General features: G+C 44.9%; 1 protein-coding gene across 2 annotated transcripts in view; it reads right to left on the minus strand.

The window, feature by feature from the left end:
* Positions 1-24,793, minus strand: part of LOC143767955 (uncharacterized) — a 70,533-nt gene that overhangs the window by 16,717 nt on the left and 29,023 nt on the right. For both annotated transcript variants that reach the window (XM_077256520.1, XM_077256519.1), the window contains exons 2-6: positions 6,451-6,587; positions 6,142-6,321; positions 5,936-6,059; positions 5,755-5,852; positions 5,466-5,556 (exon numbers count right to left, since the gene is read on the minus strand). In XM_077256520.1, coding sequence (XP_077112635.1) covers positions 5,466-5,556; positions 5,755-5,852; positions 5,936-6,059; positions 6,142-6,321; positions 6,451-6,528 — 571 coding nt within the window. In that variant the 5' untranslated portion in view covers positions 6,529-6,587. The remainder of the gene's footprint in view (positions 1-5,465; positions 5,557-5,754; positions 5,853-5,935; positions 6,060-6,141; positions 6,322-6,450; positions 6,588-24,793) is intronic.

Consider the following 24,793-nt stretch of genomic DNA (forward strand, 5'->3'; position numbering starts at 1 on the left):
AAACGAGAATCCAAAATCTTCTCAACCACATACTCCAACTCCCCATCAACCAACACAGGGGCCGGAGGATCAACAGAGGGAACAACGGGTATCACATATTTCCACAATAAAGATCTATGGAAGACATTATGGATAGCAAAAGAGGCCGGAAGCGCCAATCGAAGACACCGGATTAATAATCCCAGAAATTTTAAAAGGACCAATAAACCGAGGCTTAAACTTAGGAGAAGAAACCTTCATAGGAACATGACGGGAAGACAACCAGACCAGATCCCCAACCCGAAGCCGGGAACCAACACACCGACGACGGTTAGCAAAACGTTGAGCCTCCTCCTGAGACACCAAATTGTCCACCACATGAGCCCAAATCTGCTGCAACCTGTCAACCACAGAATCCACACCAGGACAGTCAGAAGGCTCAACCTGCCCAGAAGAAAAACGAGGATGAAAACCAAAATTACAAGAAAAGGCGAAACCAAAGTAACCGAACTAGCCCGATTATTAAGGGCAAACTCGGCCAATGGCAAAAAGGCCACCCAATCATCCTGATCAGCAGACACAAAGCATCTCAAATAAGTCTCCAAAGTCTGATTAGTTCGCTCGGTTTGGCCATTGGTCTGAGGATGAAACGCCGAGGAAAAAGATAAATCAATGCCCAGCCTAGCACAAAAGGCCCGCCAAAACCTAGAAACAAACTGGGAACCTCTGTCGGACACAATATTCTCCGGAATACCATGCAAACGAACCACATGCTGAAAAAACAATGAAACCAAATCTGAAGAGGAAGGCAATTTAGGCAAAGGCACAAATGAACCATCTTAGAGAACCGGTCACAAACAACCCAGATAACAGACATCCTCTGGGAAACCGGAAGATCAGAAATAAAATCCATAGAAATATGCGTCCAGGGCCTCTCAGGGACCGGCAATGGCAAAAGCAACCCACTAGCACGAGAACAACAAGGCTTGGCCCGCGCACAAGTCCCACAGGACTGCACAAAAGAACGCACATCACGTGATAAAGAAGGCCACCAAAAGGACCTACCAGCCAAGTCTCTGGTACCAAAAATACCAGGATGACCAGCCAACACAGAACAGTGCACCTCAATTGCACAATTCTCAAGTCCTCAGACAGTTCTTTGGTCTTCTTTCTTTTCTCCATGCTCAATGTGGTACACACAAGGACACAGGACAGAGGTTGAGTCAACTTTAATCCATGTCAACTGGCTGCAAGTGTGATTTAGTTATTGCCAACACCTGTTAGGTGCCACAGGTAAGTTACAGGTGCTGTTAATTACACAAATTAGAGAAGCGTCACATGATTTTTCGAACAGTGCCAATACTTTTGTCCACCCCCTTTTTTTATGTTTGGTGTGGAATTATATCCAATTTGGCTTTAGGACAATTGTTTTTGTGTTTTTTCATTTAAGACAAATTAAATGAAGATAATAATACCAAAGAATTTGAGTTTGCAATAATTTTCAGGAAGAAACTGAGTATTATCTGACAGAATTGCAGGGGTGTGAATACTTTTGGCCATGACTGTAGTGTACTTCATGATAGTGGTAACATTTATTTGATATTACCTGCCTTTATTTGTGAAAAAAACGGAAATTTGGCGAAAATTTAGAAAATTTTGCAATTTTCCAACTTTGAATTTTTTATACAATTAAATCACAGAGATATGTCACACAAAATACTTAATAAGTAACATTTCCCACATGTCTACTTTACATCAGAACAATTATGGAACCAAGTTTTTTTTTGTTAGGGAGTTATAAGGGTTAAAAGTTGACCAGCAATTTCTCATTTTTACAACAGAAGTTTTTTTTTAGGGACCACATCTCATTTGAAGTCATTTTGAGGGGTCTATATGATAGAAAATATCCAAGTGTGACACCATTCTAAAAACTGCACCCCTCAAGGTGCTCAAAACCACATTCAAAAAGTTTATTAACCCTTTAGGTGTTTCACAGGAATTTTTGGAATGTTTAAATAAAAATGAACATTTAACTTTTTTTCACAAAAAATTTACTTCAGCTCCAATTTGTTTTATTTTACCAAGGGTAACAGGAGAAAATGGACCCCAAAAGTTGTTGTACAATTTGTCCTGAGTACGCCGATACCCCATATGTGGGGGTAAACCACTGTTTGGAAGCTCGGAAGCGAAGGAGCGTCATCTGACTTTCAATGCAAAATTGGCTGGAATTGAGATGGGACGCCATGTTGCGTTTGGAGAGCCCCTGATGTGCCTAAACATTGAAACCCCCCCACAAGTGACACCATTTTGGAAAGTAGACCCCCTAAGGAACTTATCTAGATGTGTGGTGAGCACTTTGACCCATTAAGTGATTCACAGAAGTTTATAATGCAGAGCCGTAAAAATAAAAAATCATATTTTTTCACAAAAATTATCATTTCGCCCCCAATTTTTTATTTTCCCAAGGGCAAGAGAAGAAATTGGACCCCAAAAGTTGTTGCACAATTTGTCCTGAGTACGCCGATACCCCATATGTGGGGGTAAACCACTGTTTGGGTGCATGGGAGAGCTCGGAAGGGAAAGAGCGCCGTTTGACTTTTCAATGCAAAATTGACAGAAATTGAGACGGGATGCCCCTAACTTTAGCCCCAACCCTAACCCTAACTTTAGCCCCAACCCTAACTGTAGCCTTAATCCTAACCCTAGCCCTAACCCTAGCCGTAACCCTAACCGTAGCCCTAACCCTAACCCTAGCCCTAACCCTAATGGGAAAATGGAAATAAATATATTTTTTTATTTTTCCCCAACTAAGGAGGTGATGAAGGGGGGTTTGATTTACTATTTATAGCGGGTTTTCTAGCGGATTTTTATGATTGGCAGCCGTCACACACTAAAGGACGCTTTTTATTGCAAAATATATTTTTTTTGCGTTACCACATTTTGAGAGCTATAATTTTTCCATATTTTGGTCCAACAGAGTCATGTGAGGTCTTGTTTTTTGCGGGACGAGTTGACGTTTTTATTGCTAACATTTTCAGGCACGTGACATTTTTTGATCACTTTTTATTCTGATTTTTGTGAAGCAGAATGACCAAAAACCAGCTATTCATGAATTTCTTTTGGGGAGGGGGGCGTTTATAGCGCTCCGCGTTTGTTAAAATGGATAAAGCAGTTTTATTCTTCGGGTCAGTACGATTACAGCGATACCTCATTTATATCATTTTTTTATGTTTTGGCGCTTTTATACGATAAACTATTTTATAGAAAAAATAATTATTTTTACATCGCTTTATTCTGAGGACTATAACTTTTATTTTTTCGCTGATGATGCTTTTTTTAAATTTTTTTTTACACATCTGAATATTTTTTTTTTTTACACTGTAACATTGTCCCGGGGGGGCATCATGTTATAGTGTAAGACTGCTGATCTGACACTTTGCAGTGCACTGTGTCAGATCAGCGATCTGACTTACAGTGTTGCAGGCTTACCAGCGCCTGCTCTGCGCAGGCGCTGTGAAGCCACCGCCCTGCAGCGCGTTACTCCGGGGGTCTCAGGGAAGTACGCAGGGAGCCCCCTCCCTCCGTGATGCTTCCCTATACCGCGGAACACTGCGATCATCCCGTCGGTGGTCATACAGGCCCACCCCACCTCGACGGGATAGTACGTCAGATGTCAGAAAGGGGTTAAGAACAGAAAACTGGCTGCGGGAAGAGGTTAAATCAGAGTATTTCGGACACTACTGTAATCAAAAACTGTGACTATAGACAATAACATATACTGAAATGCTCAAACTGAAGAGTCTCCATCAGTAATAAATGAGTAGCTAGTGGTGAAACCTCTCTGGTGTAATTAGAGCATGGGGCTCGGTGACTTCACAATCTAAACTATCGTAAGCGCCAATATTTTCTGTCAGATGAGTTTCAAGAAGAAATATTACACATTTAAAGAGAACTGTGTATAATAGTGCAGAGCTGAGATGTCTTAAAGTGAACCTGTCAGCAGGATTGTGCACAGTAACCTACACAGTGTCAGGTCAGTGCCGTTATACTGATTACACTGATACCTGGTGATGAAATCTGTCTTGTGGTTGTTGTTTAATCTGTATTTGTAGTTTTCAGTTAATGAGATTCTCATGCTCTGGGGCGGGGCTGTGGGCGGGGCTTTATGTGCTGCTCTGATTACATATGCATCTGTATTGGCTTATGACATGTCATAAGGTTGATGGCGGCGCCTGCACAGTAGTTGATGGCGCTGCTGGTGTCATTTTGCTGGATGTAATTTTATTTTCTTAGCTTCCCAACAGCCACAATATTATAGGCATTATCAACAGTAATATCAACACTATTATATGCATTATGTAAAAATGGGGGGCAGGTCAGTGAGGGAACAGGGACCTGTCATAAGTCAATACAGATGAATATGTAAACAGAGCAGCATATAAAGCCCTGCCCACAGCCCCGCCCCAGGGTACCACAAAGCCCCGCCAATAGCCTCTCCCCAGAGCACCACAAAGCCCCGCCCACAGCCCCACCCCAGAGCATGAGAATCTCATTAACTGAAAACTACAAATACAGATTAAACAACAGTAAACCAGAGTTGCATTCATTTATGGTGGACCATTGGAGCTACTATGAATCCTGACCAGAAGATTAGAGAAAATAATATTGCTCCCCATTTAAGGAGAGATTGTGCAGTAATCTGAAGTTCTTAGGAATTTCTTAGGATCAAAAACAATGTAATTTATGAGGTGGAGTGAATCCATGAAACCAGGTCTCGAGCCAACACATCTCCTGCAGGCGGGAACAAATGTATATTACAGCCATCAGCCACGCACAGCTCAGAGATATATCATGGCACAGGTGTGATGTGTTTATGTAGATTATCACAATCCTCCTTGAAGTTTTAATACAAATTGAAAAGTCAGGATAAAGGGAAACTATTATTGTACAGAAATTCACCCTTGGCCTCACTGCACATTTAATGTTGTCGATCATAAAACTGAAGTTTGGCCAGAAAGACTGGACCTGGTCTTGTAGGGACCATATGATCACATTCACCAGCACAGAAGGGGGAGAAGGTGGATTCATCCAATAAGATATCAGGGTTCTAGGAAGCCAACAGCATCATTACCCTCCGCTTTCTCTTACAGGCCCATCATAATATTTTTCTTCAAGTGATTTTTCTATCTTGTCAACACATTCTACGTACACTGTCATTCGGCTTTGTAGTTCACAGATCTGGGCAGGTTACGGTCAGCGTATCCTAAACCCAGGGGGTAGGTGGATCTACCAGGTTGTAAGTTCTATAGAAAAGGGCTTTCAATGACCAAAGTCATTTGAACAGTTTTGGGTGGAGGAGAATGTTGTGGTCTAGAGGCAAAATGGTGATTATGGTAATACGGCCGGACTACACCACTGATAAAGCAGCCACAGCCGGTGACTGAGAAGAATCTGTGACTTCTCTGCATTTAGTGGTTACTACACACCTGGGTAGTCATATGTAGGAATCTCCTCTTTACACCACTCATCATCTCTCACATATGTCTCTGTAGTATTACTATGGGTCAGATCTTCACTCTGAAAGAAATATTGTAAAAGTCACCGACAGATGGAGAAATCACATCTATGATCAGCTCTAATCCTGCCATCTCCACCGTTCTCATTACACAAGTATAAAACATATAATACTGGTGGATAAAACATGACTGAGCACAACACCGTCACCGGCATACACACATCATAGGGGAGATCTCTTGACACCTTCTCTCCATCTACCTGATGATCCTGAGGAACATTGGGATCTACTTGGTTACAGTCCTGTGGAGGAAGAGGACGGGGACATCTCTCTGGTGTTGTCCTCTTACTGGATAGATCTGGAGGAAACACATACAGGGAGTGAATTCATTCTTTACATACAGATAATTATAAACTGTGTGTATTTAGTCCTGTCTATTACCTGGTGATGTGAGGGGCTGGGGAACCTCCATCATGACGTCCTTGTACAGATCTTTGTGTCCTTCTAAATACTCCCACTCCTCCATGGAGAAATAGACGGAGACATCCTGACACCTTATAGGAACCTGACACATACAATGATACCGTCATCCCCCGATCCCTTCATAGTGTTACTGTATAATGTCCCAGCATTCCCAGCAGTGTCACCTCTCCAGTCAGCAGCTCAATCATCTTGCAGATGAGTTCTAGGATCTTCTGGTGATTGATGTCCTCATGGATCAGGAGGTGAGATGCAGGCCCCGTGATTGGGCTCAGGGGTCTTCCACATCCCTCAGACACAGGGTCCTGACAGCGCTCACTAGAGGTCTTCTTCACTACTGTGTAATCCTGGTTATGGAGAGATACATTAATAAATCTCACTACAGACATTTCCAGAGTCCTCACCTCTCCAGTTCTGTCCATCTGTTATTCCCATAGATAAGAATGATGTAATGTGACTTCATCAGAATCTCTCACCTCTCCAGTAAGCTGGAAGAGGATCTCTAGGGTGAGGTGTAACATCCTCTCCGCCATCTTGTCTCTGTCCATAGCCATCCTTGATGGGTAAATCAGGAAATTCTCTTATATAGAATAGGATCCGATATTGTAGAGACCTGAATGAGAAGATGAGCCGATGTAACATCATAAGAATCCTATGTAATAATACAATTACTGGAGATAATAAGGGAAACTGTCATGATTCTCAATGGCGAGAGAACATAGCCCAGCATATATGAGAACTAGCTCTTGGAAGATGGAAACTATACTGACCATGAACTAAACCTGCCGCACAACTAGAAGTGGCCGGGTAGCATGCCTACGTTTTTTTATCCCTAGATGCCCAGCGCCAGCCGGAGAACTACCTAATCCTAGCAGAGGAAAAGACAGTCCTGGCTCACCTCTAGAGAAATTTTCCCAAAAGGCAGACAGAGGCCCCCACATATATTGGCGGTGATTTTAGATGAAATGACAAACGTAGTAGGAAAATAGGTTTAGCAAAATCGAGGTCCGCTTACTAGATAGCAGGAAGACAGAAAGGGCACTTTCATGGTCAGCAGAAAACCCTATCAAAACACCATCCAGAAATTACTTTAAGACTCTAGCATTAACTCATAACACCAGAGTGGCAATTTCCGATCACAAGAGCTTTCCAGACACAGTAACGAAACAGCAGCTGTGAACAGGAACAAAATGCAAAAACACACAAGGACAAAAGTCCAACTTAGCTGGGGGTTGTCTAGTAGCAGGAACAAGCACAGAAGGCTACTGATTACATTGTTGACCGGCATGAAACTGACAGAGGAGCAAGGTTATATAGCGACTCCCACATCCTGATAGGAGCAGGTGAACAGAGGGGATGATGCACACAAGTTCAATTCCACAAGTGGCCACCGGGGGAGCCCAGAATCCAATTTCACAACAGTACCCCCCCCTCAAGGAGGGGGCACCGAACCCTCACCAGAACCACCAGGGCGATTAGGATGAGCCCTATGAAAGGCACGGACAAGATCGGAGGCATGAACATCAGAGGCAGTGACCCAAGAATTATCCTCCTGACCGTATCCCTTCCATTTGACCAGATACTGGAGTTTCCGTCTGGAAACACGAGAGTCTAAGATCTTTTCCACAACGTACTCCAACTCACCCTCAACCAACACCGGAGCAGGAGGCTCAACGGAAGGCACAGCCGGTACCTCATACCTGCGCAACAATGACCGATGAAAAACATTATGAATCGAAAAGGATGCAGGGAGGTCCAAACAGAAGGACACAGGGTTAAGAATCTCCAATATCTTGTACGGGCCGATGAACCGAGGCTTAAATTTAGGAGAAGAAACCCTCATAGGGACAAAACGAGAAGACAACCACACCAAGTCCCCAACACAAAGCCGAGGACCAACACGACGACGGCGGTTGGCAAAAAGCTGAGTCTTCTCCTGGGACAACTTCAAATTGTCCACCACCTGCCCCCAAATCTGATGCAACCTCTCCACCACAGCATCCACTCCAGGACAATCCGAAGATTCCACTTGACCGGAGGAAAATCGAGGATGAAACCCCGAATTACAGAAAAACGGGGACACCAAGGTGGCAGAGCTGGCCCGATTATTGAGGGCGAACTCCGCCAAAGGCAAAAAAGCAACCCAATCATCCTGATCCGCAGACACAAAACACCTCAAATATGTCTCCAAGGTCTGATTAGTCCGCTCGGTCTGGCCATTAGTCTGAGGATGGAAAGCAGACGAAAAAGACAAATCTATGCCCATCCTAGCACAGAATGCCCGCCAAAATCTAGACACGAATTGGGTCCCTCTGTCAGAAACGATATTCTCCGGAATACCATGCAAACGAACAACATTTTGAAAAAACAGAGGAACCAACTCGGAAGAAGAAGGCAACTTAGGCAAGGGAACCAGATGGACCATCTTAGAGAAACGGTCACACACCACCCAGATGACAGACATCTTCTGAGAAACAGGCAGATCCGAAATAAAATCCATCGAGATGTGCGTCCAAGGCCTCTTCGGGATAGGCAAGGGTAACAACAATCCACTAGCCCGAGAGCAACAAGGCTTGGCCCGAGCACAAACGTCACAAGACTGCACAAAGCCTCGCACATCTCGGGACAGGGAAGGCCACCAGAAGGACCTTGCCACCAAATCCCTGGTACCAAAGATTCCAGGATGACCTGCCAACGCAGAAGAATGAACCTCAGAGATGACTCTACTGGTCCAATCATCAGGAACAAACAGTCTACCAGGTGGGCAACGATCAGGTCTATCCGCCTGAAACTCCTGCAAGGCCCGCCGCAGGTCTGGAGAAACGGCAGACAATATCACTCCATCTTTAAGGATACCTGTGGGCTCAGAATTACCAGGGGAGTCAGGCTCAAAACTCCTAGAAAGGGCATCCGCCTTAACATTCTTAGAACCCGGCAGGTAAGACACCACGAAATTAAACCGAGAGAAAAACAACGACCAGCGCGCCTGTCTAGGATTCAGGCGCCTGGCAGACTCAAGGTAAATCAAATTTTTGTGGTCAGTCAATACCACCACCTGATGTCTGGCCCCCTCAAGCCAGTGACGCCACTCCTCAAAAGCCCACTTCATGGCCAAAAGCTCCCGATTCCCAATATCATAATTCCGCTCGGCGGGCGAAAATTTACGGGAAAAAAAAGCACAAGGTCTCATCATGGAGCAGTCGGAACTTCTCTGCGACAACACCGCCCCAGCTCCGATTTCAGAAGCGTCGACCTCAACCTGAAAAGGAAGAGCAACATCAGGCTGACGCAACACTGGGGCGGAAGAAAAGCGGCGCTTGAGCTCCCGAAAGGCCTCCACAGCATCAGGGGACCAATCAGCAACATCAGCACCCTTCTTAGTCAAATCAGTCAATGGTTTTACAACATCAGAAAAACCAGCAATAAATCGACGATAAAAGTTAGCAAAGCCCAAAAATTTCTGAAGACTCTTAAGAGAAGAGGGTTGCGTCCAATCACCAATAGCCTGAACCTTGACAGGATCCATCTCGATGGAAGAGGGGGAAAAAATGTATCCCAAGAAGGAAATCTTCTGAACCCCAAAAACACACTTAGAACCCTTCACACACAAGGAATTAGACCGCAAAACCTGAAAAACCCTCCTGACCTGCTGGACATGAGAGTCCCAGTCATCCGAAAAAATCAGAATATCATCCAGATACACAATCATAAATTTATCCAAATAATCGCGGAAAATGTCATGCATAAAGGACTGGAAGACTGAAGGGGCATTTGAAAGACCAAAAGGCATCACCAAATACTCAAAATGGCCCTCGGGCGTATTAAATGCGGTTTTCCACTCATCCCCCTGCTTGATTCGCACCAAATTATACGCCCCACGGAGATCAATCTTAGAGAACCACTTGGCCCCCTTTATACGAGCAAACAAATCAGTAAGCAGTGGTAACGGATATTGATATTTAACCGTGATTTTATTCAAAAGTCGATAATCAATACACGGCCTCAAAGAGCCGTCTTTCTTAGACACAAAGAAAAAAACGGCTCCTAAGGGAGATGACGAAGGACGAATATGTCCCTTTTCCAAGGACTCCTTTATATATTCTCGCATAGCAGCGTGTTCAGGCACAGACAGATTAAATAAACGCCCCTTAGGGTATTTACTACCCGGGATCAAGTCTATGGCACAATCGCACTCCCGGTGCGGAGGTAGTGAACCAACCTTGGGTTCTTCAAAAACGTCACGAAAGTCAGACAAGAATTCAGGAATCTCAGAGGGAATAGATGATGAAATGGAAACCAAAGGTACGTCCCCATGAGTTCCTTTACATCCCCAGCTTAACACAGACATAGCTCTCCAGTCGAGGACTGGGTTATGAGATTGCAGCCATGGCAATCCCAGCACCAAAACATCATGTAGATTATACAGCACCAGAAAGCGAATAACCTCCTGGTGATCCGGATTAACACGCATAGTCACTTGTGTCCAGTATTGTGGTTTATTACTAGCCAATGGGGTGGAGTCAATCCCTTTCAGAGGTATCGGAGCCTCCAATGGCTCCAAATCATACCCACAGCGTTTGGCAAAGGACCAATCCATAAGACTCAAAGCAGCGCCAGAGTCGACATAGGCGTCCGCGGTAATAGATGACAAAGAACAAATCAGGGTCACAGATAGAATAAACTTAGACTGTAAAGTGCTAATTGAAACAGACTTGTCAGGCTTCTTAGTACGCTTAAAGCATGCTGATATAACATGACTTGAATCACCACAATAGAAGCACAACCCATTTTTTCGTCTAAAATTCTGCCGCTCGCTTCTGGACAGAATTCTATCACATTGCATATTTTCTGGCGTTTTCTCAGTAGACACCGCCAAATGGTGCACAGGTTTGCGCTCCCGCAGACGCCTATCGATCTGAATAGCCATCGTCATGGACTCATTCAGACTTGCAGGCACAGGGAACCCCACCATAACATCCTTAATGGCATCAGAGAGACCTTCTCTGAAAATCGCCGCCAGGGCGCACTCATTCCACTGAGTAAGCACAGACCATTTGCGGAATTTTTGGCAGTATATTTCAGCTTCATCTTGCCCCTGAGACAAGGACATCAAGACCTTTTCCGCCTGAAGCTCTAAATGAGGTTCCTCATAAAGCAACCCCAAGGCCAGAAAAAACGCATCCACATTGAGCAACGCAGGATCCCCTGGTGCCAATGCAAAAGCCCAGTCTTGAGGGTCGCCCCGGAGCAAGGAAATTACAATCCTGACCTGCTGAGCAGGGTCTCCGGCAGAGCGAGACTTCAGGGACAAAAACAATTTGCAATTATTTTTAAAATTTTGAAAGTGAGATCTATTCCCCGAGAAGAACTCAGGCAAAGGAATTCTAGGCTCAGACATAGGTGCATGAACAACAAAATCTTGCAAATTTTGTACCTTTGTGGCGAGATTATTCAAACCTGTAGCTACACTCTGAAGATCCATTTGAAACAGGTGAACACAGAACCATTCAAGGATTAGAAGGAGAGAAAGAGAGGAAGGCTGCAGTATAGGCAGACTAGCAAGTGATTCAATTAAGAGCACACTCAGAACTAGAGGGAAAAAAAAAAAAAAAAAAAAAAAAATTGTAGCAGACTTCTTTTTTCTCTCCTTTCTCAGCCAGCAATTTAACCCTTTTTTGGGCCGGTCAAACTGTCATGATTCTCAATGGCGAGAGAACATAGCCCAGCATATATGAGAACTAGCTCTTGGAAGATGGAAACTATACTGACCATGAACTAAACCTGCCGCACAACTAGAAGTGGCCGGGTAGCATGCCTACGTTTTTTTATCCCTAGATGCCCAGCGCCAGCCGGAGAACTACCTAATCCTAGCAGAGGAAAAGACAGTCCTGGCTCACCTCTAGAGAAATTTTCCCAAAAGGCAGACAGAGGCCCCCACATATATTGGCGGTGATTTTAGATGAAATGACAAACGTAGTAGGAAAATAGGTTTAGCAAAATCGAGGTCCGCTTACTAGATAGCAGGAAGACAGAAAGGGCACTTTCATGGTCAGCAGAAAACCCTATCAAAACACCATCCAGAAATTACTTTAAGACTCTAGCATTAACTCATAACACCAGAGTGGCAATTTCCGATCACAAGAGCTTTCCAGACACAGTAACGAAACAGCAGCTGTGAACAGGAACAAAATGCAAAAACACACAAGGACAAAAGTCCAACTTAGCTGGGGGTTGTCTAGTAGCAGGAACAAGCACAGAAGGCTACTGATTACATTGTTGACCGGCATGAAACTGACAGAGGAGCAAGGTTATATAGCGACTCCCACATCCTGATAGGAGCAGGTGAACAGAGGGGATGATGCACACAAGTTCAATTCCACAAGTGGCCACCGGGGGAGCCCAGAATCCAATTTCACAACAGGAAACATATGAGGAGATTTATTATTTTACAGTATTTAGTTTTCTTCTTTCCATCTACTAATAAAACCTATATATTTAGGCCACAGACAACAAGCAGTTTCTTCCTCGGAGTCGGCAGCTGAATACGTTCCTCATAGACTCATCTTCCATAACGCTAATTCTCGTCTCATTTCCCGACCCTGGAATCGGCATTAGTAATACTGCAGGAGACATTCATTACACGTGACAGGAGAAATAACGACTTCATGATGAGGACGACATCTTCATCTTCTACTACGGCTCTACAAACATATTTGGCCAGAGTCCGTCACTGACTCCATCCCCACCGGCCTCTATATGAAGGTTTCCCGACTTCCCCGCCCTGTAATCTTCTATCACGTTAGATCTCAGCTCGGATTCACACAGAAGTTTGAGGCTTTTAGAAAAGCTTTTTTGTTTCCACAATCAACATGAACAGAAATTATCTGATCCCAAAGTTTCCATGTACAGTGATTTATGGGGTTTATTTCTGGCCTTAGGCTTTCCTATATTACAGGAAAAACACCAGAAAAAAAAAACAGATATTAAAATGTTTCTAAAGAAAATTAGCTCCAACAATTCTTGTAAAAAGACAAACATGGAAAAAGCAGAAGACATATTTTATAATTTTTTGCATGTTAAACATTTATTAAAAAGAAATTAATCTTTTTGTGCACCATAACATAGATGTGCACCGCAGGGACTGCACAAATGAGCCTTCAATAAAAACTCTGGCAGTTTAACCACTTGCTGCTGTGAAAAGCAAACATGACATCTAAGAAGGTGTGACAGAGTTTGGCTGAATGCCCCCCACCTCCAAGTACTCGATAGTATGGGGCGGCCTAGTTATTACGATACTTACCGTACATGCCTAATAATGATGTCTGGGCTGCAATGTATGAAGGTCTATTAGGCCGGGCCAGAGGCAGCGTCCAATAAGTTACCTTTCCCCGCCCCCATACACATTAGACTAAAGTTCCATGAAAGCACTGATTTTGGGGGTTTGGGTGACTATATAATCTACTAGCTATTGAACCCGTTCTACGCCCGGGTGGTGAGCATTTATATTGGTATATGGTCTCCATCCTGGTATGTGCTGCTTACATCTTGCTCCCTAATCTTGTCATGTGCTGCTACCATCTTGCGCCCCCTTCCTGTCATGTGCAGCCCCCATTCTGTGCCCTCATCCTGTTTTGTGCGCCTCCATGATGTCATGTGCTACTCTCTTCCTGTGCGCCTCCATCTTGTCATGTGCTACTCTTCGCTGCGCCCTCATTCTGTCATGTGCTCCCATCCTGAACCCCCATCCTGTCATGTGCTGCTCCCATCCTGCGCCCCCGGCTGTCATGTGCTGCTCCCATCCTGCTCCCTCATTCTGGTATGTGCTGCCTCCACCCTGGTATGTGCTACTCCAATTCTGCGCCCCCATCCTATCATGTGATGCTCTCATCCTGCACCTCCATGCTGTCATGTGCTGCCTCCATTCTGTAATGTGCTGCTCTCGTCCTGCGCTCCCATTCTGTCATGTGCTGCTCCCATCGTGCGCCCCCATCCTGTCATGTGCTGCTCCCATCATGCGCCCCCATCCTGTCATGTGCTGCTCTCATCCTGTGCCCCATCCTGTCATGTGCTGCTCCCATCCCGTGCCTCCATCCTGTCATGTGCTGCTCCCATCCTGGGCCTCCATCTTGTCATGTGCTGCTCTCATCCTGCTCCCCCATGCTGTTATGTGCTGCTCTCATCCTGCGCCCCCATTCTGTCATGTGCTACTCCCATCCTGCGCCCCATTCTGTAATGTGCTGCCCCCATCCTGTGCCCCCATTCTGTCATGTGCTGCTCCCATCCTGCGCCCCTATCCTGTCATGTGCTGCTCTCATCCTGCGCCCCATTCTGTAATGTGCTGCCACCATCATGCGCCCCCATTCTGTCATGTCCTGCTCCCATCCTGTGGCCCATCCAGTCATGTGCTGCTCTCATGCTGCGCCCCCATCCTGTCATGTGCTGCTCCCATCCTGCGCCCCCATTCTGTCATGTGCTGCTCCCATCTTGCGCTCCCATCCTGTCATGTGCTGCTCCCATCCATATGCCTCAGTATGTTGCTCCATAAAGGTTGATGGCCCCCATAAGATGCTCCATAGCATAATATTCCCCGTATGCTGCTCCATAAAGGTTGATGGCCCCATAAGATCCTTTCATGTGCTGCTCATATCCTGCACCCCAATCCTGTTATGTGCTGCTCCCATCCTGCGCCCCATTCTGTAATGTGCTGCCCCCATCCTGCATCCCCATTCTGTCATGTGCTGCTCCAATCCTGCGCCCCTATCCTGTCATGTGCTGCTCCCATCCTGCGCCCCCATTCTGTCACGTGCTGCTCCCATCCTGCTCTCTCCCATTCTGTCATGTGCTGCTCCCATCCTGCGCTCCCATCCTTTCATGTGCTGCTCTCATCCCATCCTGCGCTCCCATGCTGTCATGTGCTGCTCCCATCCATATGCCCCGGTTTGCTGCTCAATAAAGTTTGATGGCCCCCATAAGATGCTCCATAGTATAATATGCCCTGTATGCTGCTCCATAAAGGTTGATGGCCCCCATAAGATGCTCCATAGCATAATATACCCCGTATGCTGCTGCAATTTAAAAAAAAGAAATGACATGCTCACCTACTCGATAGAATGGGGCAGCCTAGTTATTACGATACTTACATGCCTAATAATGGTGTCTGGGCCTGCAATGTATGAAGGTCTATTAGGCCAAGCCAGAGGCAGCATCCAATAAGTTACCTTTTACCGCCCCCATACACATTAGACTAAAGTTCCATGAAAGAACTGATTTTGGGGGTTTGTGTGACTATATAATGTACTAGCTATTGAACCTGTTCTACGCCCAGGTGGTGAGCATTTATATTGGTATATGGTCTCCATCCTGGTATGTGCTGCTTCCATCCTGCGCCCCATTCTGTCATGTGCTTCTCCCATCCTGTCATGTGCTGCTCCCATCCTGCGCCCACATCCTGTCATGTGCTGCTCTCATCCTGGGCCCCCATCCTGTCATGTGCTGCTCCAATCCTGCACCCCCATTCTGTCATGTGCTGCTACCATCCTGCGCCCTCATCCTGTTTTGTGCACCTCCATTTTGTCATGTGCTACTCTCTTCCTGTGCCCTCATCCTGTCATGTGCTTCCATCCTGCGGCCCAATCCTGTCATGTGCTCCCATCCTGCGCCCCAATCATGTCATGTGTTGCTCCCATACTGCACCCCCATGCTGTCATGTGCTGCCTCAATTCTGTACTGTGCTGCTCTCATCCTGCGCTCCCATTCTGTCATGTGCTGCTCCCATCGTGTGCCCCCATCCTGTCATGTGCTGCTCCCATCGTGCGCCTCCATCCTGTCATGTGCTGCTCTCATCCTGCGCCCCCATCCTGTCATGTGCTGCTCCCATCCCGTTCCCCCATCCTGTCATGTGCTGCTCTCATCCTGCACCTCCATTCTGTCATGTGCTGCTCTCATCCTGCCACCCCATTCTGTTATGTGCTGCTCTCATCCTGCGCCCCCATTCTGTCATGTGCTACTCCCATCCTGCGCCCCCATCCTGTCATGTGCTGCTCCCATCCTGCGCCCTATTCTGTAATGTGCTGCCCCCATCCTGCGCCCCCATTCTGTCATGTGCTGCTCCCATCCTGCGCCCCCATCCCGTCATGTGATGCTCTCATCCTGTGCCCCCATTCTGTAATGTGCTGCTACCATCATGCTCCCATCCATATGCCCCAGTATGCTGCTCCATAAAGTTTGATGGCCCCCATAAGATGCTCCATAGCATAATATGCCCCGCATGCTGCTCCATAAAGGTTGATGGCCCCATAAGATGCTCCATAGCATATTATACCCCATATGATGCTGCAATAACAACAAAAAAAATGACATACTCACCTCTCATCGCTGGGTGCCGAGTGCTAGGGGCCTGAGCAGGTGGGAAGACCGGTGCTCTATGGGCGTCAGGTGCCGGTGTCGCAGCTGGCTCAGGCCCCCAGGCACTTGCGATTTTTACCTGTCCCTGTTCCACCGCTGTGCGCCACTCTGTCTTTCGGGGCCTCTGGCTGTGACTGTTCAGTCAGAGGGCGCGCACTAACCACGTCACATCGCCCTTTGACCTGAACGTCATAGCCAGAGGACAGGGAAGACATAGCGGCGGTGTATGGGGCTGTTAGGCTATGTGCCCACGTTGCAGAATGTAAGCAGAATTTTCCTGATCAAACCAGAATCCTTTCGCAGGAAATCAGCTTGAGTTTTTTTTTGCGTTTTTCTCACGTTTTTTTCTGGAGCGTCCCTATACAATTATATAGCGGCCAAATCGCCGAAATTCCGCAAAATTAATGAAAAAAAGCAGCATGGGCACAACAATGCGAAATTCCATTAAAAATAATGGGATGCGTTTTGTAAGCGTTTTTCAAGCATTTTCACAGCGAAAAAAGCAGAAAAAAAAGCAAAAAAACGCAATGTGTGCACATAGCCTTATAGTATTACATGGACAGGCAGTGATGATACACAGCACTACAGTAGTACAGGGCATCACCAGAGCCATCAGAGGCTTGTATGTTGTATGATCGCACTGATCAGAGGGGTTTAACAAAGGTTTAACCCCTTCACCCCCAAGGGTGGTTTGCACGTTAATGACCGGGCCAATTTTTACAATTCTGACCACTGTCCCTTTATGAGGCTATAACTCTGGAACGCTTTGACGGATCTTGGCGATTCTGACATTGTTTTCTCGTGACATATTGTACTTCATGTTAAAGGTAAAATTTATTCGATATAACTTGCGTTTATTTGTGAAAAAAATGGAAATTTGGCGAAAATTTTGAAAATTTTGCAATTTTCCAACTTTGAATTTTTGTGCCCTTAAATCACAGACATATGTCACGCAAAATACTTAATAAGTAACATTTCCCACATGTCTACTTTACATCAGTACAATTTTGGAACCAAAATTTTTTTTTGTGACGGAGTTATAAGGGTTAAAAGTTGACCAGCAATTTCTCATTTTTACAACACCATTTTTTTTTAGGGACCACATCTCATTTGAAGTCATTTTGAGGGGTCTATATGATAGAAAATACTCAAGTGTGACACCATTCTAAAAACTGCACCCCTCAAGGTGCTCAAAACCACATTCAAGAAGTTTATTAACCCTTCAGGTGTTTCACAGGAATTTTTGGAATGTTTAAATAAAAATGAACATTTAACTTTTTTTCACACAAAATTTATTTCAGCTCCAATTTGTTTTATTTTACCAAGGGTAACAGGAGAAAATGGACCCCCAAAGTTGTTGTACAATTTGTCCTGAGTACGATGATACCCCATATGTGGGTGTAAACCATTGTTTAGGCGCATGGCAGAGCTTGGAAGGGAAGGAGCGCCATTTGACTTTTCAATGCAAAATTGACTGGAATTGAGATGGGACGCCATGTTGCGTTTGGAGAGCCCCTGATGTGCCTAAACATTGAAACTCCCTACAAGTGACACCATTTTGGAAAGTAGACCCCCTAAGGAACTTATCTAGATGTGTGGTGAGCACTTTGACCCACCAAGTGCTTCACAGAAGTTTATAATGCAGAGCCGTAAAAATAAAAAATCATATTTTTTCACAAAAATGATCTTTTCGCCCCCAATTTTTTATTTTCCCAAGGGTAAGAGAAGAAATTGGACCCCAAAAAATGTTGTGCAATTTGTCCTGAGTACGCTGATACCCCATATGTGGGTGTAAACCATTGTTTGGGCGCATGGCAGAGCTTGGAAGGGAAGGAGCGCCATTTGACTTTTCAATGCAAAATTGACTGGAATTGAGATGGGACGCCATGTTGCGTTTGGAGAGCCCCTGATGTGCCTAAACATTGAAACTCCCTACAAGTGACACCATTTTGGAAAGTAGACCCCCTAAGGAACTTATCTAGATGTGTTTTGAGAGCTTTGAACCCCCAAGTGTTTCACTACAGATTATAACGCAGAGCCGTGAAAATAATTTTTTTTTTTTTCTCAAAAATGATTTTTTAGCCCCCAGCTTTGTATTTTTACAAGGGTAACAGAATAAATTGGACCCCAAAATTTGTTTTCCAATTTGTCCTGAGTACGCTGATACCCCATATGTGGGGGGGAACCACTGTTTGGGCGCATGACAGAGCTCGGAAGGGAAGGAGCGCCATTTGGAATGCAGACTTAAATGGATTGGTCAGCAGCCGTCACGTTGCATTTGCAGAGCCCCTGATGTACCCAAACAGTACAAACCCCCCACAAGTGACCCCATATTGGAAACTAGACCTCCCAAGGAACTTATCTAGATGTGTTTTGAGAACTTTGAACCCCCAAGTGTTTCACTAAAGTTTATAGCGCAAAGCCGTGAAAATAAAAATTCTTTTTTTTTTTTTCACAAAAATGATTTTTTAGCCCCCAGTTTTGTATTTTCACAAGGGTAACAGGATAAATTAGACCCCAAAAGTTGTTGTCCAATTTGTCCTGAGTACGCTGATACCCCATATGTGGGGGGGAACCACTGTTTGGGCGCATGACAGAGCTCGGAAGGGAAGGAGCGCCATTTGGAATGCAGACTTAAATGGATTGGTCAGCAGCCGTCACGTTGCATTTGCAGAGCCCCTGATGTACCCAAACAGTACAAACCCCCCACAAGTGACCCCATATTGGAAACTAGACCTCCCAAGGAACTTATCTAGATGTGTTTTGAGAACTTTGAACCCCCAAGTGTTTCACTAAAGTTTATAGCGCAAAGCCGTGAAAATAAAAATTCTTTTTTTTTTTCACAAAAATGATTTTTTAGCCCCCAGTTTTGTATTTTCACAAGGGTAACAGGATAAATTAGACCCCAAAAGTTGTTGTCCAATTTGTCCTGAGTACGCTGATACCCCATATGTCGGGGGGAACCACTGTTTGGGCGCATGACAGAGCTCGGAAGGGAAGGAGCGCCATTTGGAATGCAGCCTTAAATGGATTGGTCTGCAGGCGTCACGTTGCATTTGCAGAGCCCCTGATGTACCCAAACAGTACAAACCCCCCACAAGTGACCCCATATTGGAAACTAGACCTCCCAAGGAACTTATCTAGATGTGTTGTGAGAACTTTGAACCCCCAAGTGTTTCACTAGTTTATAATGCAGAGCCGTGAAAATAAAACATCTTTTTTTTCCCACAAAAATGATTTTTAGCCCCCCAAATTTTTATTTTCCTAAGGATAACAAGAGAACTTGGACCCCAGAAGTTGTTGTTCAATTTGTCCCGAGTACGCTGATAACACATATGTTGGGGTAAACCCCTTTTTGGGCGCACGGGAGAGCTCGGAAGGGAAGGAGCACTGTTTTACTTTTTCAACGCAGAATTGGCTGGAATTGAGATTGGACGCCATGTCGCGCTTGGAGAGCCCCTGATGTGCCTGGACAGTGGAAACCCCCCAATTCTACCTGAAACCCTAACCCAAACACACCCCTAACCCTAATCCCAACGGTAACCCTAACCACACCCCTAGCCCTGACACACCCATAATTCTAATCCCAACCCTAATCCAAACGTAAATGTAATCCAAACCCTAACCCTAACTTTAGCCCCAACCCTAACTTTAGCCCCAACCCTAACTTTACCTCCAACCCTAGCCCTAACCCTAACCCTAAACGTGACTGAAATACGTGGCACTGAAATACGTGGCACTGAAATACGTGGCACTGAAATACGTGGCACTGAAATACGTGGCACTGAAATACGTGATACGTGGAACTTAAATACGTGGCACTGAAACACGTGGCACTGAAATACGTGGCACTGAAATACGTGGCACTGAAATACGTGGCACTGAAATACGTGGCACTGAAATACGTGGCACTGAAATACGTGGCACTTAAATAAGTGGCACTGAAATATGTGATATGTGGCACTTAAATACGTGGCACTTAAATACGTGGCACTGAAATATGTGATACGTGGCACTTAAATACGTGGCACTGAAACACGTGGCACTGAAATACGTGATACGTGGCACTGAAATACGTGGCACTGAAATACGTGGCACTGAAATACGTGGCACTGAAATACGTGCAACTGAAATACGTGGTACTAAAATATGTGGCACTGAAATACGTGATAGGTGGCACTGAAATACGTGGCACTGAAACACGTGGCACTGAAATACGTGATACATGGCACTGAAATACATGGCACTGAAATACGTGGCACTGAAATACGTGGCACTGAAATACGTGGCACTGAAATACGTGGCACTATGACTGTCAGAAAATGTTCATTAAACGGTTAGGGGTGAGGTTAGGGGTAGAGTTAGGGTTAGGGTTTGGATCCCTTGATCACCTTGATGGTGGTGGGTGGCTTTTCAGTGTGTTTTCTGTTTTTTTTCGATAAAAATGCATGCGTTTTTAACGCAAACGCATGTGCTTAAAAACGCAAGAAAATACTGCAGGTTGTATTTCTGAAAATGAACGCATGCAGAAAAAAACCGCATGCGTTTGAAAACGCGACCAAACGCGTACAAAAAACCGCATGCGTTTTCAATGTTAAATATAGGGAAAAAACGCATGCTTTTTTTGTGCAAAAAACGCTGCAGACAAAAACGGAAGTGTGAAACCAGCGACGCTTTTTATAGCAAAAAAGTTTTTGCGTCTCCACATTTTGAGACCTATAATTTTTCCACATTTGCTCCACAGAGTCATGTGAGGTCTTGTTTTTTGCGGGACGAGTTGACGTTTTTATTGGTAACATTTTCGGACACGTGACCGTTTTTGATCGCTTTTTATTCCGATTTTTGTGAGGCAGAATGACCAAAAACCTGCTATTCATGAATTTCTTTTGGGAGAGGCGTTTATACCGTTCCGGGTTTGGTAAAATTGATAAAGCAGTTTTATTCGTCGGGTCAGTACGATTACAGCGATATCTCATTTATATCATTTTTTTTATGTTTTGGCGCTTTTATACGATAAAAACTATTTTATAGAAAAAATAATTATTTTGGTATCGCTTTATTCTCAGGACTATAACTTTTTTATTTTTTTGCTGATGATGCTGTATGGCGGCTTGTTTTTTGCGGGACAAGATGACGTTTTCAGCGGTACCATGGATATTTATATCAGTCTTTTTGATCGCGTGTTATTCCACTTTTTGTTCGGCGGTATGGTAATAAAGCGTTGTTTTTTGCCTCGTTTTTTTTTTTTTTTTCTTACGGTGTTTACTGAAGGGGTTAACTAGTGTGGCAGTTTTATAGGTTGGGTCGTTACGGACGTGGCGATACTAAATATGTGTACTTTTATTGTTTTTTTTTTAAATTTAGATAAAGAAATGTATTTATGGGAATAATATATTTTTTTTTTTTTCATTATTTTGGAATATTTTTTTTTTATTTTTTTTTACACATTTGGAAATTTTTTTTTTTACTTTTTTACTTTGCCCCAGGGGGGGACAATACAGATCGGTGATCTGTCAGTTTGCATAGCACTCTGACAGATCACCGATCTGCGAGAAGTGCAGGCTGCTTCACAGTGCCTGCTCTGAGCAGGCGTCTGTGAAGCCACCTCCCTCCCTGCAGGACCCGGATCCGCGGCCATCTTGGATCCGGGTCTGGAGCAGGCAGGGAGGGAGGTAAGACCCTCGCAGCAACGCGATCACATCGCGTTGCTGCGGGGGGCTCAGGGAAGCCCGCAGGGAGCCCTCTCCCTGCGCGATGCTTCCCTGCATCGCCGGCACATCGCGATCATGTTTGATCGCGGTGTGCCGGGGGTTAATGTGCCGGGGGCGGTCCGTGACCGCTCCTGGCACATAGTGCCGGATGTCAGCTGCGATATGCAGCCGACACCCGGCCGCGATCGGCCGCGCTCCCCCCGTGAGCGCGGCCGATCGGCTATGACGTACTATCCCGTCGGCGGTCATACGGGCCCACCCCACCTCGACGGGATAGTACGTCGGATGTCAGGAAGGGGTTAAAGTGAAAAAAAAATCATAGTTTTAACAATAAGAAATATCTGTCACTATATGGAAAGCAGAGTCACTGCACAAAATAAATCTATCTACATAGCTCAAAAAAAATAAAGGGAACACTCAAATAACACATCCTAGATCTGAATGAATGAAATATTCTTATTGAATACTTTGTTCTGTACAAAGTTGAATGTGCTGACAACAAAATCACACAAAAATCATCAATGGAAATCAAATTTATTAACCAATGGAGGCCTGGATTTGGAACGATACTCAAAATCAAAGTAGAAAATCAAATTACAGGCTGATCCAACTTCAGTGGAAATGCCTCAAAACAAGGAAATGATGCTCAGTAGTGTGTGTCTGGCCTCCACGTGCCTGTATGACCTCCCTATAATGCCTGGGCATGCTCCTGATGAGTCGGCGGATGGTGCTCCATGAGATGTTTAAAGTTTTGGAAATCATTTTGTATCCAAATCCAGCTTTAAACTTCTCCACAACTGTATCACATCACGGACCAGCCTGTTGTGTTTCTTGGTCTTCATGATGCTCTCTGTGCTTCAAACAGAACCCTGAGACTACCACAGAGCAGGTGCATTTATACGGAGACTTGATTACACACAGGTGGATTATATTTATCATTATTATGCATTTAGGACAACATTGGATCATTCAGAGATCCACAATGAACTTCTGGAGTGAGTTTGCTGCACTGAAAGTAAAGGGGCCAAATAATATTGCACGCCCCACTTTTCAGTTTTTGAATTTCCACAAAAATTTAAAATAACCAATAAATTTCGTTCAACTTCACAATTGCGTTCCACTTGTTGTTGGTTCTAAACCAAAAATTTACATTTGGTATCTTTATGTTTGAAGCATGATATGTGGGAAAAGGTTGAAAAGTTCCAGGGAGCCGAATACTTTCGCAAGGCACTGTATATATTTGGCAGTCATATCTCCCGACTCTGCAGATTGCATATTGTCGTTGTAGGCCCAGACCAGATGTTATGGAGATAAATGAGGGATACCAACGTTCAAAAATAGACTTTCCTTTACCTAACAAGAACTTGATGAGAAGTATATACATCATATGGCAGGCACAACACTTTATGAATGCTTCTTCTGCATTGTGCAGAGTCAGGAACTTTCCGGTTACATGTGGCAGTACATAACTTTTGTTATAAGCCACAATAGTGCAGCAAACCTGAGCTAATGACCTCTTCCTGCTCTTTGTCTCCACTATGGTCCTGCCTGGAATCCAAATTCTTACTGCCATTATATCTTTGCTTACCTTCAGAACGTACTATCTGATGTCTCCCTCCTGGCACACAACACCATATCAATTCAGGAGGACTGCAATCATATAGACCAAAGGTCTGTACTTCTCACTTTCTATCTGACTCATCACAAGGAAATTGTTCTCCTGTGTGCCCATGTAGCTCAGTATGAGGTCTCCCACACAGTATGACGGCCCCCACAGCAGCTCACACAGTATTATGCTAGAGATGAACGAATATTTCAATGTTCTGTTCGGCTCAAGATCGCCGAATTTGCAATATTCGCCGACTTACTCGTCGATTAAATCACCAAATATAGCCGAACATGCAAAGCACAAAAGCTGGTGTTTCCCAAGCTGTGTGACAGTGTGGTAAGCACCTGTGTAGCACTTCTGATCGGCGGTAAAATCATCCCCGTCGGTCAGAGAGCTGCAATTCCCATCCTGTCAAAAGACAGCGTGACCGCTCATCTGTGATCGGAGGTATAAAGTTTACCTCCGGTCACTGGTGTCAGCTGATGGGACTACAGCTCCCATCATCCGACACCTACAGCCGCTAATAACAGTGAGAGCCCCAGTGGCTGATGGGTGTATTCATCAGCATCTACTGCGCTGTAAATAAAAAAAGAAACTGCGTGGGTTCCCCCTATTCTTGATAACAAGCCAGGCAAAACTCACAGCTGGGGCTGCAACCCTCAACTGTTAGCTTCAGCAAGGCTAGTTATCAAGAATAGGGTGGTCCCCACACTGTATTTTTTAATAATTCTTCCGGTGAACTCACCTCTGCACCGTGCAACTTTCTCACGGTGCTAGCGGGGTTTCTCACCGAGGTCACAGCAGTTCAGACCGGCTGGGAACGGAGCATCAGTGATATCACTGCTAGACACTGAGGCTGCGCTTGCAGCAGCTCATTCACCAGTGGTTCTCAGCCTGTACGGTCATATCTTGGCAACGTCCAGGTTGGAAACTATTTCTCCACCAGAGATGGATAACGGTGTGGGGCAGAACGACGGCGAGATGAGGGATATTTTTTGTTGTTTTATTATTTTTGGTTTATTACAGGAGATTGAGGGCTTCGGTGGAATTAGGTGAGGTCGTAAGTATGGTTTAATTGAGATTATTAAAGGAGTC

The sequence above is a fragment of the Ranitomeya variabilis genome, chromosome 4 (assembly GCF_051348905.1).
Source record: "Ranitomeya variabilis isolate aRanVar5 chromosome 4, aRanVar5.hap1, whole genome shotgun sequence".
Lineage (NCBI taxonomy): Eukaryota > Metazoa > Chordata > Amphibia > Anura > Dendrobatidae > Ranitomeya > Ranitomeya variabilis.